Source organism: Halyomorpha halys, unplaced genomic scaffold (genome assembly GCF_000696795.3).
Source record: "Halyomorpha halys isolate HHAL.00 unplaced genomic scaffold, Hhal_1.1 Scaffold47.1, whole genome shotgun sequence".
Classification (NCBI taxonomy): domain Eukaryota; kingdom Metazoa; phylum Arthropoda; class Insecta; order Hemiptera; family Pentatomidae; genus Halyomorpha; species Halyomorpha halys.
Genome location: NW_027114806.1, coordinates 1,162,217 through 1,179,848, shown reverse-complemented (window position 1 = coordinate 1,179,848; position 17,632 = coordinate 1,162,217). Strand labels below are relative to the sequence as shown.

The following is a 17,632-nucleotide window of genomic DNA, read 5'->3' as shown; positions in this document are numbered from 1 at the left end:
TATAAAAAAATGCACTAACATTACGAAATATTTAAGTTCTTTAATTAAATAAAATAAATTAAATACAGTTCTTTAATTCTCTTACCTTGAAAAAATCAGTCCATGCTGCTTGGTCGTGAACCGCATCTCCACCAAAAATACTTGGCACTTGGTCTGGTGGAAGGTATTCTTCAAGAGAGCTTTTGTCTGCGACCGTGACATACTAAAAAATATTAATATAATTAATCCGAAATACATACTATAATTGTGACGTTAATAATATGCTATGTTAAATTTATTTACTGTACATATTATAATAATCTTGTACCGAAACGCGGGGTTCAACTTTTCGTCGAAGATGAAAAAATTGCTTTGAGAGTTAAAATTCAGAGTATCGTTTATCGTAATATATTTTATTTATTGTCAGTAGATTGTTATAATTTTTACTATTAATTTAGGATCATTGTCTCAGACAGTATCATTTCTTTAAAATTGAGTGTTAATTTTAATTACCCCAAATGTGAGAAGATGGTGTGTGGTCAGTAATGACGACCACAAATAAGTAAAACTAATTTTATTTGTGAAGATGTTTCTAATTTTTTTTAAATATTCATATATTATGAAGTTTTTTTATCACCAGCGCCATATTCATCTGTATTAAACAATTTCATAATACGTTATTATACCACATTTCCTGAAACTTAAATAATAATAGTATGAAAAAAAAAATTGAATTAAAAATATCTTTTTACTTGAAAATTTTGATTTATAAATGCATCTATATGCTGAAACTGATTTATGGAACAGCTATGTTGATACATTTGTCGCAATCTATGTTTAGGGCGTTGGTAATCTTTTCAGAATAGCATGCTCAGAAAACATTAATAAAGGGACTTTTCTTCAGAAGAAGAAGGCAAAAGAAACCTATAACAAGCTACGGATATAAAAAAAACAAAAACAAATTATTGACTCATGACACCCAAATTTCATTGACACCATTTTAAGATATTCAGATTCAAATAGAGAGTGAATAAGTTAAATGAAAAAATATTTGTCAAGATGTAACTTGTAAAAGAACATTTTGTCACATATATTGTGTACATTCCCATTCCTACATGTATAAAGTAGATCATGACAACTTTGTAACATTCAAGTTGCAAAAAGAAGACTATTTTTGTCGTAAAAAAAAAACAATTAAAAAGTTGCGTTTTAAAAATTTAGTAATCTCACATCTAAGTCGCTATTCAAGCGATTTTGGATAAAAGACACCTGGCAAAAGCAAATTAAACTGTTATTAAATTAAATAAACGATGCGTTTATTGTTGATCATAGTTTAATATAAGAAATGGGGTACGGTCAGGAGTGTTAATACTGATATATGGTAATTGGTTGTACCATTGTTTCAGCTGAATTTCAGACCTTCTTCAGGGGAAAATACTTGCATGAAAAGTTTCTACTCTGTATTTTTAGCAACTGTTACTCTGAAGAATGCTTTTCATTCCTCAAAGCAACCCGTCCATCTCATAAATTTTGTAGCGTATGCTATTTTATTATAATAATTTTTTTTCCATTTATTTAATCGATAATAGTGCTTAAAATCCATCTTGGGTTTTCATATAATTTAGGTTGAAGCTCCAAATGCTACAATTTTTATGCTACAATGTATATATGGGACTATTGAATTCAGTCATGTTTTATATACTTTTTATGGGGTAAACCGCTCAGAAGAGAATTTTAAGTTTTTAATTAACATTATTTTTTTAAGAATCGTATATCTGTTTATATTCATAATGAAATATGTTTCTTTGAAGCATATGAAATAATTTTTAATTAAGAGTTTCGGAGAGTTAAAAGACAACCTGTCTAAATCTTAGCCACATAGTCATTTATAAGAAAAAATTGAAAATTTACTATTCTGAGACTTTGAAATAGGGGGGTGGGGTTCCTTCCAATTATATCGGGATAGGGTGATATCAATACAATCAATAAATCAATCTTGATCCAATTTTCTTGTTTGTATCAAAATGAATCTCAGGAAAATCCTTCCTTTGGAGATATGCATTACAAAAATTATCAATTTCGGAAACAGTGGGGAAATGTTTTAAGGAAATCTGTGCTCTAGGTAAATTAATTAAAATATTATTATATTATATATTTTTTTAAGTTGTCTCCAGTACCACGCAAACGTAGCTGAAGTTCGAATGTCGGATTCTGATGTATGCTCTATTCCGTTTCTCACAGTCCGGCCGGATGTAATCTGTCCATCATCTAACGGATAATTAGATTATTTGGATTTTTTCGGATTCAGTAGAATACTAGGCTGTCACAAGATTTGATCTACCCTAATTTATAATAAGATTGTAATTTAATAAGTTCTATTTTTTTTTACTAGATAAAAATTTTGTTAAAATTTAATAGTTATAAAAAATTCCTACCAAATTTTTTTATGTTACCGACTTTGTAAAATTTGAGAAATATCTCACACTGTCAATCTAGTCGGTTAAATGTTCAGTTTTTGTCCACATAGGTACTCTTAAAAGTTTTTTTTTTTTAATTTCTAATTTATGACTGCTGTAACTGTTATGAATTACATACATGTGGCCTATTTTATATAAATATATAATTTTTTTTTATCAAAAAACCTAACAGAAGTATTGTGCAGGCCAGCACGTTGTAAATTGAATGCAATAAAATAAACGAAAATGTTAATTTTCAGAACTCTATCTTTAAATACGCAAAAAGCTCATTATAGTTTAAAAAAATCTTGGAAAATTTTTGCAAATTCGGGCATCATCAGAGCATTAGTGTGCTTCTGAAAATACAACACACAGTAAAAAGACTTATAATTCAGACACAGGATATAATAAATAAAATAGAAAAAAATACTCAAAAATAATTGGTGTCTAACGCCAAACACCTCGCCATGGTAACGAAACTAGAATCTTCTCTTGAAGGAGAGGAGTTTCAAACATTAATAAAATATTTATTATTATAAATTATGTTGTTATATATTAATCAATCTCGCACATTCCCGTGCAGAGACCCAAGTTTGTGTTATGTTCCTGTCTAATTTAGCTACCCCATCGAGGAAAATGCTTTGAATCTGTATATCTGAGCATTTTATAGGAATGCCATTTACTGTATACTACGTTTATGGCGTAATCTACACTACATATCTCTAGCGTTAAATATCTTAATTTTATAATCGATTCGGGCCCAAGTACACAACAATATCATCTGTCTAAACATTTCCTTTTAACTTGAATTATATGCTTCTACATTTCACTTAGCTCGACATGTAATTATCTGATCCAATGGAAACGTTATACCTAGTGAGATCGAATCCAATTATTTGTGGATGGACTGACTCTTTACGTTTGTTTCAATAATGAAAAATGAGCAACTATGAATCAGAGGAACTGATAATAACGAATGGAAAGTTCTATTACAGGTGAGTGGGTCAAACAGAAGAAAGCAAAAGAGAAAAAGTATTTAAACAGCCAGAGGGATGAATAAAGGAAGGAAAGATTAAGTCCCTCAACTCCACCTTGGTTAGTAACAATATTTAAGATGGAATGCCTTCAGGTGACCTCATTTATGCGAATAAATTTACTATATATTTAATTTATAAACTATCTTTATTAGTCAACTTATTAGATATGAAAAATTTCTAATTATGTTTGATCCCATTCTAATCTTTGTATTTGTTAGGTTAACCACTCATAAGTAATTTGTATTTATTAACTGATTAAATAGTACAATACTGGTGCTCAAAAAATTTCAAGCTTATTGTTAGTTCATGGAAATTTATCTGTGCTCAAGATAATAATTGTGTGTAAGTACAGAAAATGTATTACCTTTAGTACTTTTATTTATTGTTAAGTAAAAAAATTAATTTAGTTTCACTCGTCAATACACTTTTACACAGTGTTAATTAAAATTAGTATAAAATGTATAAACAACTTAAAATAAGAATACAATCTGAGCTCAAGCCAACAATAATAATAAAAAAAAAACTATGCACTAAAACTAAAACATTAAACATAACTACCATATACATAAAATTTGGATAACCACCATTTTCTATGTGAGGTGTCTTCATTAAGTACCTAAATTGCTAGACCTCCTACACTATATTCTTAAATTTAATAGGAGTTGGAATTTATAGGTGTTGATTGGGTGGTAGCAAGTAAGTCTAGAAGATAGGCAGTGCTGCTGCAAATTCATACTTATGACAATTAAAATCTTTCCAATAAATACTCGAACTACCTATAAATTCAATTGTGAGGTGGTTAAAATCTAAAATTTCTCAACAATTATGACAGTTTTGCAACTTAGCAAAGGTTTGGGAAATGTTCCCTGAAATTTATTAACCCTTTTCCTAAAACGTTTAGGAAAATTGATCTTCCTAGATTGCGTAATAAGCAATTTTCAGTATAATTAATTTTTTAAATAAATTGTCTACATTAGTGTAGTTTTAAATAGTTTCTTATATTTTCCTACTCCTACAGTTTTAAAATCATGTAGACTACATTCCAAGAACCTGAATTTATAACTCACAATCATTTTCCTTAGTTAAAACTAACATTTTTTAAACGGTGTCAATCTTCTATTTATCAGGTTTCATTTTCAAATTTTTAATTGTTACTAAATGATAAAAAGGTAAAATGATTTCTTCCCAAAATATTTAAATCAGATTTGATTGACTGTTTTGGGGAAATATTCTGCAACCTTGTTTATAATGTATTAAAACTGCTAAGTAAAAATTTGAAAATAGGCTTGGCTGACTTTGGAACTGAATGCTTCTCATGAACTAATTTATTTATTTTTTAAAAGTTCAATATAATAAATAATATTAGTTATAAATTAAAATGTGTGTTGCTATTTCTCTGATAAAAGTATTCAGAATATATCTAATCTCAAGAATCCTATAATTTAAAATTTACAATTTCATTCCATACTGAGTCCTGATCAAACTATTCTCGCATAAAACATTAAGTATTATTTTACAATTATAAATCAAACTATAACTTTAACAATTTCAAATCTGAACTTAACCATCCTGGTAGAAAAACCTATTTTTTCCATTTAATTTACTTCATTCAAAAATTTCAACAATCTAAATGTATTATAATGTAGGTAAAGTATTATCACTAACAATAGATGTACTGTATAATGGTGTGTTTTCCCCAACATTAAATAATTCATTGAATGTTCTAAATATTTTTAACACTCAAGAATTTCATTGAAGTACCATAAAATCACAAAGATTTCTATTGTGTACTGATTTGTTGCCATCATGTAAAAATAAGTAATATTTGTTAGTTAATGTTTTTAGTATGCTATGTATATAAATATTTATTTTCATCAACTTTCTCATTTTAACACCCGTGGTTCTTTAATTTTATCTTATAATAATTTTGTAGTAAAACTTTTACACATTCAAAAAATGGATTTAAGTATTAAAATACAGATTGTTACATTCATTGAATTTTATGTTAGTTACTCTTCATTATTATTTTTTCAAAAGAGGATATTTCTTTTTCATAATCTTTTAATTATTCAGTTGCTAACAATTAGTTTTAATGTTGAAATAATATTCATTCTAAAATTATTACATATTTAGCTCTGCCTGCTTGATTATTGTACATGATTGTAAATTTTGTAGTGGTTAATAATTATATAGTAAAAGAGAAAACAATAAGTAAATTAGTTAATAATGATGGAAATTAACACAAGACTGAATAAAACCTATCAATCATATCTATGATCACCATTAGAATTTTCAGCTTTCTTAAATTCAATATTTGCTCATAGTTTTATATTATAACACAGAGAGTAAAAAACTTTATGTTATGTCAATTTTTAGGGTTTCAACAGATTCAAGACTTTTCATAATCTTTGGTTATTTACACACTAGTAATTACTTTCAATGTTAAAATTGTATTCATTTTGATAGAATTATATTTTTTAGGTGCAGGCAAATACTGGGTTGTTTTGGGGGTATCACATGAAATATAAATTTTGTTATGGTTAGCAATAATACGGTGAAAATGAAAATTATGTAGTAAGTTAGTTACTTGAGTAAAGAATTAACTCAACACCAATAAAGCCTGTCTTTCATATCTATAATCGATTAAGCATTAGAATTTTTAGCAATCTTATAAATATTTAGTTCAATAATTGATTGTAGTTTTATGTTGCACCAAAGAATATAGAAAATGTTATTTTAATATCAATTCAGCTCACTCAGGATATCTGTTTTGCATAAAAAAATTCAATTTGCTACAGAAAAAAGGTCAAATACAATTAATGAATGTCAAAATGGCGGAAGGATATTTTTTCCCTTCGGAACACTGGAATAGGACTTACTTAGTTGGGTATCAAATGGTTTTCAGCACAAAGGTATGTTTTAAAATATTTTTTTTTAATGATCATGAATTTCATACATAATGATAATCCATTAAATATAATAATAAATCATTTGAACACACACAGTTACTTAATTTCATTCCACAATAATTATTTATAACTTGAAAGTAATAAAAACACTGTAATAACAAATTAAAATTTACGATTTTTCGTCACCTGAAACACTACTTTTCATATTAATTGTTAAGGTTAAAAAAAAACAACTCCAAATAGAATATAGCCTATGCTATATTTTGCTTGTACAACATTAAAGGGTCAATTATCCCATACTAATGCACCTTCGCAATCCCAAAATTAAGTTATTCTAAACAACAATTTTTATATACGTTACATGTGTTTATTAATATAATCAAACTTCTTTTAAAGAAAATCTAGAATGATTTTCATAATGTTTTAATGATTTAGTCACTAACAATTGCTTTTAATGTTAAAATAATATTCGTTTTCATATTAATAACCTTTTTTTTTTACCTACTGTAAAAATAATAATACAGTAAAAGTGAAGAAAAACATGACAACTACTTAGTTATTAGAGCTAAAAATTAGTTCCCCTCCCCCCCCCCCCAATGATATCCTGTAAACATGCAATTTATAAACAGCTACCTTTCTTGTAAAAATATACTGAATTCAAAAATGGTGACGGAACTAGAGTTTTATCATATGTTCATATTAGAGAAAGACAGAAGTAAATTTTAAAAAAATAGAGCAAAATCTAAAACGGATAATATCAATAATAAGAAGAAAAGAATATATACTCATTTTAAATAAAACTAGGCTGATAAATGAAATATCTAACTGTAAAGGAGACAGCAACTAATACAAAGGAATTGATAACTAAAAATGGAATCCCAATTGAAACTTCTTAAAAACAATATGTAAGTTTAAAATCAGGCCAGTTCTGGAAAAGGCTAGTAAAGTCACAATCTACATTTACCACTATGACTGATTTGAAGGACAATTAGCTGTAGCAACACCCTCAGCAGCTCAGAGTGAGAGGTAGCAACCATAAAAACAACTGCTAGAGATCTTAAATACACACTTCATTCAAAGCGATATTTCTCATTGGGTCTGTATCTCTCTCAGAATTTATTCTGCAACTCACAAACAGATTGTCAGAGGACAAACGATATCAGGACGAGGTTATCTGAAACTATTAAACTAATATTGGAACCATAAGTTACAATAAATACCTCACCACAAGTTGAGGTTTTAAGGAACTTTGAATGTTTAATTATGCATAATTTAGTATATCACAGTAATTGATAACAGACACTTGATGATTGATACTTATTCTGTTGATGAATACAGCAAAAATTAACATTAGTTAAAGGAAAATATTATTTGTCTGAAAAGTTAATATTTTGATTTTAAATGTTTCGAAATTCAGAGACTTCATTTGGTATGATAACGAACTTCATTTAGAAAATATTACAATATACTCAATGAATGATTTCCTATTTGTTATTCTGAAAATATTGCAGGCAATAATGAAAAACAATTTTTTTTCAAGAGAATAATGTAAATGGAGATCAGCTAATGTCAAAAATAATAAAAACAGATATAATGATTAAATTATTTAATTTTTCAGACCAATGAATTGGACCAAATAAGTATGATGCTGCTACAACTTATTTGTCTTTCATGTTTTATAATAATTTACCTTGATTTTTCCTTAAAAGATAAAAACTATTATATACTCCAATCAAATGTAACAGTAAGTTACTAAGTTAAATTACTAACCCCAACTTAAATGTTACAGTAAGTTCATGATTCAGCAAGTTAATTTAATAAAAGATAATTTTATTTATTTTTATGTTATTAATAACTGTCTGATTAATAAAATATGATATAAATTTACTTTAATGATAAAAAAATGATTAACAAACGAATTACTTCTATTGTAGCAATGGAAATATATACACCAATGAAAATTTTACTGTTTTTTTTCTAACAACATATAAAGATGTTTAGAAGATTCAGGAACTATCTCAGAAAGAAATCAATCATACATTACATAGGTTGTTAGTTTTTTTTACAGATAGATATGATAGATAAATGATATTTTGCATTTTCCATAAAACTTTGTAATAAATAAGGCGGTATTTATGTATTCTTCGAATTGTATGCAGTGCTCAATAATTTAATTGTTTCTAAAAGATACAGCAGTTTATAGTAGTCATGATCGCTGTAGTTAAGTTTAATTGAAAGACTAAATCTGAGTGTTTGCAAAGGGGTCATGGTCTTTTGATTCATTTGATTCAGTATTTTTTAAACATATTTTCAGTCCAAAGTCTGCAAATTTAAATTTTGTTTAACATGGTTTTCTATTGATATCACAACTTAAATATACAAAATTGATCAATTGATTTATTTACTGAAATGATAAAATGTGTCTATCCATAATTCAAACTTAATGCTGTCAGAAAATTGCATCACTATTCAATTACATTTGTCTGTGTGTAATGATCTGTCAAACCTTAAAACCTTAACTTTATTTTTATAATAAAGGATTACTCTCTTTTATACCATATTCATGAGGTGTTCTTATAGAACTGATATTTAAAGCCAATCATTTGCAAATAAATGAACTTTGATACCTTGTTAATTTACAGTTTTGTAATTCCTACACCTTCTGAAACTCATTGAAAAATATTTACCAATTGTTTGGAAGTACCAAAATAGCACGGAAACTCCTTTAAAGGTTTGGTAATTTAAATAATAAACCAAGAAGCATTTAGGAGTTTTAAAACTAAGCATAAATAATGATTTAATTGGTGATCCATTTTTTTAAAAAGTTAAGTACTCGTTTTCTTTGTTCATCTTTCAAAGATTTCAGCTTTTTTCCCTATGACTCATATTAGCTTAAGTAGTTCCTTATTTTATATTCTTTATAGTTATTTCTCTAAACAGCACATTTTTCTTCACAATTAAGAAGTGTCTGTGTTTAATTTTTTTTCATAACCCTTAAATGAATCATTCCACAGGCAAGTACTTGTAAATATTGAAATTATTATCTTATGATGTTTTCTTTTTCTTTTTGAAGTTGAGAGGTGTATGTGTGGTTTTTCACAAAGAAATATTACTAATTTTTCAGTTACATATCTGCAGATAGATTGCAATCTTTTTTATAAAAATATGATCTTTTGATTACTTCATTTCCAATTTAACATATATATCAAAATTAAATTACTCTGTGAATGAGGTAATCTGTCTGTTTTGATTTTTAAAACCCTTCCATTTTTTTTTATTTAAAGAGGACTGAGCATTTTTCATAATAATGAACTATCCTTAAACAACATGCCAGAATGAGCTGATTAGAAAAACTGGAGCAATAGAAACTATTTTCCCCTATTTTAAACTATTTTGAAGATATTTAATATTAAAAGTTTGGTGTGAGGAAGAGGGTTCAACAGGGAATAGATAATAAAATAAGAAATTATGAAGCTCATGGAAACTAATAATCATTTTATAAAATATTCTAAAGCAACTATTTCCCAATGTAAATTTTTTAAACTCATCTTTCACTTTTAGATACTAATTTTAGACTATTTAGTATGTGACGTAATCTTTTTACTTTTCGGTAATAATATTTTTTAAAATCCTTTTTTCTACATAGAAGGCAAATCGGTTAACAATTTTTGGTGCAAAATATTTTTCAAATAATTTAAAGTGTTTGGTTGTAATGATGAAATAATTTATTTAAAGGCCAGTATATTATAAAAAGTCAATCTGTTATTTATAATTTACTTCAATTTATCACTAACTGAAGAAGAATACTTTCAAATGATATTATCCAAATATCTATAAATGGAATAGTTATTTAGTCCCAAAATTACTGATATATCATAAAATGTCATAATATATACCATTAAATTCGAGTTAAAAATATTTATCTTTTTTTTTCATATTTAATTATCCATTTCAGTTTTCATTACTTTAGTTTCCATGTTTTATTTATACATAAAAAGGCATACACAGATTTGTTTTTCATTGATGAATTTTATGAGGAGGCAAGTATTTTTTTAAAATACATAATATCACTCAAATACCTAAGTTTCATTGAAATTCATATTTATTAATCAAAATACCAAAATAACAAATTGGTAAAATAACAATACATTGACCTTATATTGGTGGGAACGAAAATTTATATAATTAATAATACTTTTTTCATACTTTCAGAGAAAGAGGGAGAGAGGAACATAGGGATATGCTTCTCTGATCCTCTCCTCCAAGCAAGTTCTGTCCTGTTCCTGTATCACACAACACTATTTTAAAATTTTATGTACTAATACTATGTGGCATTTAATTTTTCTTTATGTTTCAAATTATTTATGTTATTATATTTTATTTACTCTTTCATTTTGTTTTCTAACTCATGTATCTGGATATAATTAGCACTACTCTGCACGTTGAAACATCAATACAATTCAAACAAGTATAATATTTCTCTCTTAGTTCCATAACCACCCACATTCCTTTAAAAATAAAACTTATTTAATCTAATTATGTTATTGCTTTACTGGTCATATTTCGTGATACTGCAATAATTCTTTGGCTATAAAAAGTGTTCCCTGTTAAATAGTAACAATGTCTAATTTATTATGTACAATGCACATTTAAAAATAACAACAATACTACCATTACAATGCATGAAATCAGAATCTTGGGCTCAGAACATGATTAGGAAATACTGCATCTTGACGAATGTTGATTTTTCTGGGAGTTATGGTCAGTTTTCACACTCATCCACAAGTGTTATCTGTCACTTTTGTTAAGCTGTTTATGCCCCTGACTCTACACTTTATCCCTACTTGATATTAAAGAATAAATAAGTTGTCTAGTAAAGCTGGATTCGAAACTGAGTCCAGAAATAAACAGTTCAGTACTTTGTCTACTGAGCTACCTCGCTCTAAATGCGCATTTTTTTTTTTTTTTTCCAATACTTTCGAAATAAAGCTAAATAAACTAATAGCCTAAAACCATTTACTATAAAGTAGTCTAGAAATATGATTTGAGACCTTTTACATTAACCCAAATATGTCTAGGAAGAAAAAATTGATTGCAAAGGTATTTTAAGTTTATTTGTGCCAGTCAAATAAACTTTGTGCAAATCTCTTATGTTTAAATATATGATTTAAATTGTTAATGCCTGATTAAATAATAATTGAAGATATTTCCTGTACAATATCCTTTTATTTATTTATTTTTTTGTGTATTTAACTTTATTTAATGATCTTAAGTAGTATTAGTTCAGCTTATTTATCAAATTTTTTCGTTTTTCATTCTGATGTTAATAATTATAAGGTACAAGTAACTATACTTTGTAATTTCTGAACACATTTTATAAATTTCATATTATCGAGTATTATATTTTATTTACTTTTAACTTAAAAGTTAAATAATTCAATAGTTATATGTCTGTGAAAAATGAATCCCCTCTGTAAATTAGATTAGGATGGTTAGTTATTAAATATGCTCGACATACCAACATTCCAGTTAAAAAAATTTATAAACGAAATTATCCAGAATTGAAAACATAGATTCTGTTTGGAGTAATTATTTATTGATTATTGTCTGGAGTATTTCCATTTCAACAGTGTTAACTTACCAAGAAAAGTTATATGAATAATATAATATTGAATTATATAAAATTTATTAATGTAAAATGCAAACACCACTTTTGGCATTACATGACTTTTAGTAATGATTTTGTAGAAAATTTCCAAAGGAAGGTTTTTTCTCTCAGATATTTGATGAAAATTATATTGAAATTTAATGCAGTGTAGATCAAATTAGTAATGTATATTATGAAATAATAATATTTGAATAAGAGCTTAATATCAAATATAATATTTACCTCTATTTTACTTTTCGGCAATTTCCCACTTTCTTGTTGAGAAGGTGACCATACAATAACTTTTGAAAATGATATTCTTTCTTGAAGCTGAAAAAAATTAATGTTATTTGTAGCCATAATGAGTTTGAATAGATTTCATTGAAATTTATTAGCAAGCTATAAGGCACATAGCCAGGGAGGGTTTGAGGGATTTTTACTCCTATAATATAAGGTTAATATAAGTATTGAGTTGTATTTCTGGAGTTATCATAAACCTTCGCCAATGCATCCTGGTTATGTGCCTACAACACGGATCTAGGCAAATAAACATACACAATACTTGTACTGTAGTTGTTTATATTGTATTTTCTAAAACTTACCGTTACTAATAAAAGGACGTTATCTAAGGTTGATAAATTATTCAAAGGTAGTGATGTCAGGACGCAAAGACCAGAGCGTGTTCGGTCACACCTAAAAAATAAAACAAAAATTAATAGAACTTGAACTAGATGACTATTTTAACTTAAGCTAATATCACAGATAAATATAATTGAACAAATTTTAAATATATATATTAATTTCTATTTATAAAGTATAACATAACTTAATGCTATTGAGTATTGTAAATAAACTTAAATTAATATTTTACTAATAAATTTGACTTTACTAATATTTCTGAAATATACTGTTAGTCACTGGGGTTACATTTAGTTAAAAATAAACTACTACATTGAAAGTTTCACACTGAAATTCTGATTGTTACCACTTTCTTTGTTTAAAGGGTTAATAAGTTACTTTTAAGATAGTTTTGTTACGCATTCAATTATTCAAAACCGTTGTATAATTTGCTGAAAAGATATTTTGAGATACCTAAAAATTATAAAAATAATAATTATCGGTACTGATCATCTCAAGTTTTTTTATCTTTTATTAGTAGATACAAATCGATCAATCAACAAATATATTACAAATAAAAACTTAAAACTGCATTGGTGATATAATAAATAGGCACTGTTCTGTAAACGATGATGAAAAATTAAAACATGAGTAATTAAAGTACAGGGCTCTAAATAAAGGCTTTTCAACTATTTTGCTTAACCTTTATTAATTTTTATGAATTCTGGGGTTAATGTCTTTCACTTTTGCCAAACTATTTCATACTTTGATTTTTTTTATTGAACAAGAAATACTGTTGAAGTTAGTTAATCTAGTACCAATGTTCATGACTACAAATTTTTTTAAGAATTTTGAATTGGTAATCATTATTGGTAGAAATTTGAGTTTTTAAACAAGCTGATTCTCTTTCACATGTCTTATTTAATTAATCACTCGAAAAAGTTATTAGAAATCTGATGAATACGCATACCAAAAAAGTTATTAACTTTATATTACCAATGGTGATTAGAAAAAAAAATTGATAAGGAAATAATGGCGACTTTTATTATAATCGTTTAGTTCATGCCGTTTGCCAAAACATTTTAAGATCATATGACTACTATTATTTTCTATCAAATTTCATTGGTACCATTCAATTTATTTATCTCATTTGAAATCATTCTATAAATGAACTCCTTTAGGGCTAGTATGCCTTCTAAATGAGACATGTAGTGATATTTCTCAATAAAAACATTTTACCTATAAAATGTTGTCTTAAGAAATCAATTTGTATGTACTTTGTTTCTTTTCTCTTTTTTTCTGTAGGCAATATAATATGCAGAAAAGAAGAAGAAAAATAAGGCAGCACGAATTTTTTTTTTCTGTTAGTTCTATATGAATAAAGTGCATTTTATAAGTCGGTAAGAAATACTTTCCATCTCGAAGCTGCGTTTGATTTCTGCTTAATTAGCTGATAAAGTTGGTATTGTTGAGAGGGAAGCACGTGATAAATACGAACTAGACTCGTCGTTTTCCAGCTTTAAGATGATATCTTTATTTCTTTTAGCTTAAAATATTTCCTTGTCAACTTTTTACAGGGCTTCCTACTGAATATGAAGGAGATGGTCAGGGATGCGGTCAAAAAGGAATAAAAAAAAAGTTTTCAGCTGTATTGGTTATATTTTTCATTTTATTATTTTTTCTTGACCTTTATTAATTCCAATTTTTATTTCTGCTATATATAATTTTGTATTTTTAAATGTTGTTACGTCTCCTGATCATTTTAAGTCTAATAACCTATATTATTGTTATTCATCGTATTATTATTTCCTTTTTTCAATTTTTATATTTGTTTTCGCTTGTATCAACATCATTTTTAACCATACTTTAGTTTACTTTATTGTTACCTTATCTCAAAACATATTTTAAATTGTTTTGTATGTTTTTTAGCTCTGCAAAGTGGGGCCAAACGTTGGAAAATAAATACTTGAAAACGGGTTTTTTGAATCCCCCCCCCCCCCCCCGACCATCTCCTTCATATCGGTAAAATCAGTGTTTCATTACCAGTTATTATAGCTGAAAGGTTTTAACTGGTGAATGCACTACCAAAGTGACCCAAAATGCTCTTATAAGCAACCTAATTTTTAAATATTTAACTTATTTCTCAAGTCGAGCCATCGTCAATTTCTTGGTAAGCAGAGGTTTGGGAATCATTGGTTGAGATTTTCTTCGTCGTTGTATACCAATTTTATTTTTATAAATTGACCGAACAATATAAATATAAATTATAAATTGATCGTTAGTACAACCAATATTATATTGGACACATATACGAAGATTTATACTGTGGTTTGCTAATTAACAATAAGACAATAAAGTAGAAAATATATTTTGCAATATGAAAAAAAAATATAACAAAAGAATTTTCTTATTTTACATAAACATTTGAAATAATGGCGCATCATATTTATGAAGTAAATAATCGACTGACTGCAATATTATTATTTTCACTTTAAGCTTTTGTTTGAAAACATTCTGTCGAACAACTGCATTTTGTAAAACGTTTAGAAAAGACAAATGCCAGAAAATTTTGGATTGTGGGTTACTAAGGCTTGTGAAGTTTTCAACTTTTATTATTCCTATTCTTAGAAAACTGACCTCACGATCATTACATTACAATTAGTATAATTGAAGAATCCTTGTGAATAGTAAATAAATCGGCTTCAACGTATGTACGAGTCATGAACTTTTGGCTGATGCTACGTAAGGGTTTGTTTCCCCTTTGCCGGGATCGGAAGAGGCGTGGTATCAGTTCCTGTAATCAACTGCTTCCTTCCTGTTGGTGTCAGCTGGTATTCGGTAGCAACCCTAATCATGCTAATATAATATAATAATCAATACTACTTAAAATATCAATTAATTAGTTTATAATCCCAAGTTTACGTTTACGCTTCAACAATATTTTTGTTTGTTACAACATTTATAAGAATTTATTGGCGTTGGCTACACAACAGCACCCGGTAAATTTAATGCAGGTCGTATCATTGCAGGGAATAAGATGGGTGTGTAAGGTGGGACTTTGTAACAAATGGATCCTTAAAATGTTAATAAAATCTGAACTGACGAGTAAACGTCCGATGGGTTGACTGAAACTGTGAAGGCAAGATTGCGGTAAGTCTGATCTGGTGGATTTGGGTTTTGAGGGGCAGTAATCGTTGTTTATTACCCGATTCCTCTCGTATCCCGTAACAGACTATAGACCATCTTATAACTTCTATAACTCTTTCTTCAGAGAGGAAGAAATCTAGAATGTATAAATAATATTAAGCGTTGTAGCTGAAACTTAAAATAAAGTAATATAAATAAGTAATTGTTTCGAGAAACATACCATCTTAACTAATCCCTGATATCTTTTATAATAAATAATTTGATTCATTGTCAATGATGCCTGGTTAGAAGCGGTTTCAGTATAAAAACTTTTTTTTTTTTTCATTTGTCTCCTATTGCATAGATTTTTTCTGTTTTTATTTATATATTATTTATTGCCAATGATGCCTAGTTATAAGCGTTTTAGTATAAAAAAGTTTGTTTTTTTGCATTTGTTTCCTTTTACATAGATTTTTCTGTTTATATTTATATATTATTTATTGTCAATGATGCCTAGTGATAAGCGTTCCAGAATAGAAAAGTTTATTTTTTGCATTTGTCTCCAATTACATAGATTCTGTCTGTTACTATTTATATATTATTTCCAATGTATCAGGCAATGGCCAATATAGAAACAAAACAATATGTGTTGTTATTTTATTTTACTCCAGCACTATAGATGACACTCAGGACTAGGCCAAAACATGTCCACTTTAATTATAGATATCGCCATTATAGTTTAATTGCTAGCTTAGTCCTTCAATATTTCCCGAATATATGAAATATTTACAAATCATAACAATTTAGCTTCCATCTATCACTTGATATCATTTCTAGGAAGGGTGGTAAAAATAATTTATGTTAAAAATAGCCAAAATTTATTTACACACACGATGGTAGATTTTTAAATTGTGGCTTCATTTTTTTACCATCCTCTCTGGATATTTTCTTTAATTTCCTCTAAAACACAGTTGTTATAGAACCATGCCAAATTTAAGATATCCTGTGGTGTGGAAAAAATTGTCTATTTCGGCCATTTTCTGATTTAAACTTCCTCCTTAGATTTTAGGAAGTGATCTTAGTAAATTAATTTATTTTTAATTAATTGCATTCTGAAAAAATGTAGTTTTTTATGATTGTATTGACGTATGACAAGATTCATGATTTAAATAACATTTTAATCTTCAAGGTTTTATTATAAATTTTATGTTTAAAGGCTTAGTAAACTGTAGGTTCACAACGTTATAGGGATTCTTTCGTAACTAAATTTATAATTTAAAAGTTCAAAACTTCTTTTGAGCATTTAACAGAACTATTACTATTAATTTATAAATTTCAATTTATTAGTTAATTCATTTTTCTTTTTTTTCTAGAACTGAAGGAAGACTAAACCGTAATGAACTAATAATTTCGATTTTTTTATTATCAAATTTAAATGAATATTTAATTAATATTCTGAAATATATTCATTTAAATTAGTTATTTATGACTAAGAGGTTTTTTATTAAGTTGTGGTTTTTAATTAACACCTCATCTCAACTATGAAATGAATACATAATATATTAATGAACTACTAAGTTGATAATTATAAATTTGTGCGATAGAAAATGAAAATGAATAATTAATAATTATTATCTTTAAATTTGGTAATTACGACTGGAATATAGTTTACAAGGTTTGTTTTTAATTAAGTTATTCATCTCAAACAAGAGATCAATATATAATGTATTAATGAATTGCTGATTTCAGTATTAGGAATTTAAAATGACTAATTTTTGATCATTATCTTTAAAATAATTATGACTTGAAGGTTTATTTTTTTTTAGAAGAAGTTATAAATAATATAGTAATGAGATAATA

General features: G+C 27.0%; 1 protein-coding gene across 3 annotated transcripts in view; it reads right to left on the bottom strand.

Annotated features, from left to right (window-relative positions):
• LOC106689696 (puratrophin-1) overlaps positions 1 to 17,632 on the bottom strand; it is an 898,854-nt gene that overhangs the window by 271,829 nt on the left and 609,393 nt on the right. For all 3 annotated transcript variants that reach the window (XM_067051911.1, XM_067051912.1, XM_067051913.1), the window contains exons 7-9: positions 12,631 to 12,721; positions 12,272 to 12,358; positions 86 to 202 (exon numbers count right to left, since the gene is read on the bottom strand). In XM_067051911.1, the coding sequence (XP_066908012.1) occupies positions 86 to 202; positions 12,272 to 12,358; positions 12,631 to 12,721 (295 nt within the window). The remainder of the gene's footprint in view (positions 1 to 85; positions 203 to 12,271; positions 12,359 to 12,630; positions 12,722 to 17,632) is intronic.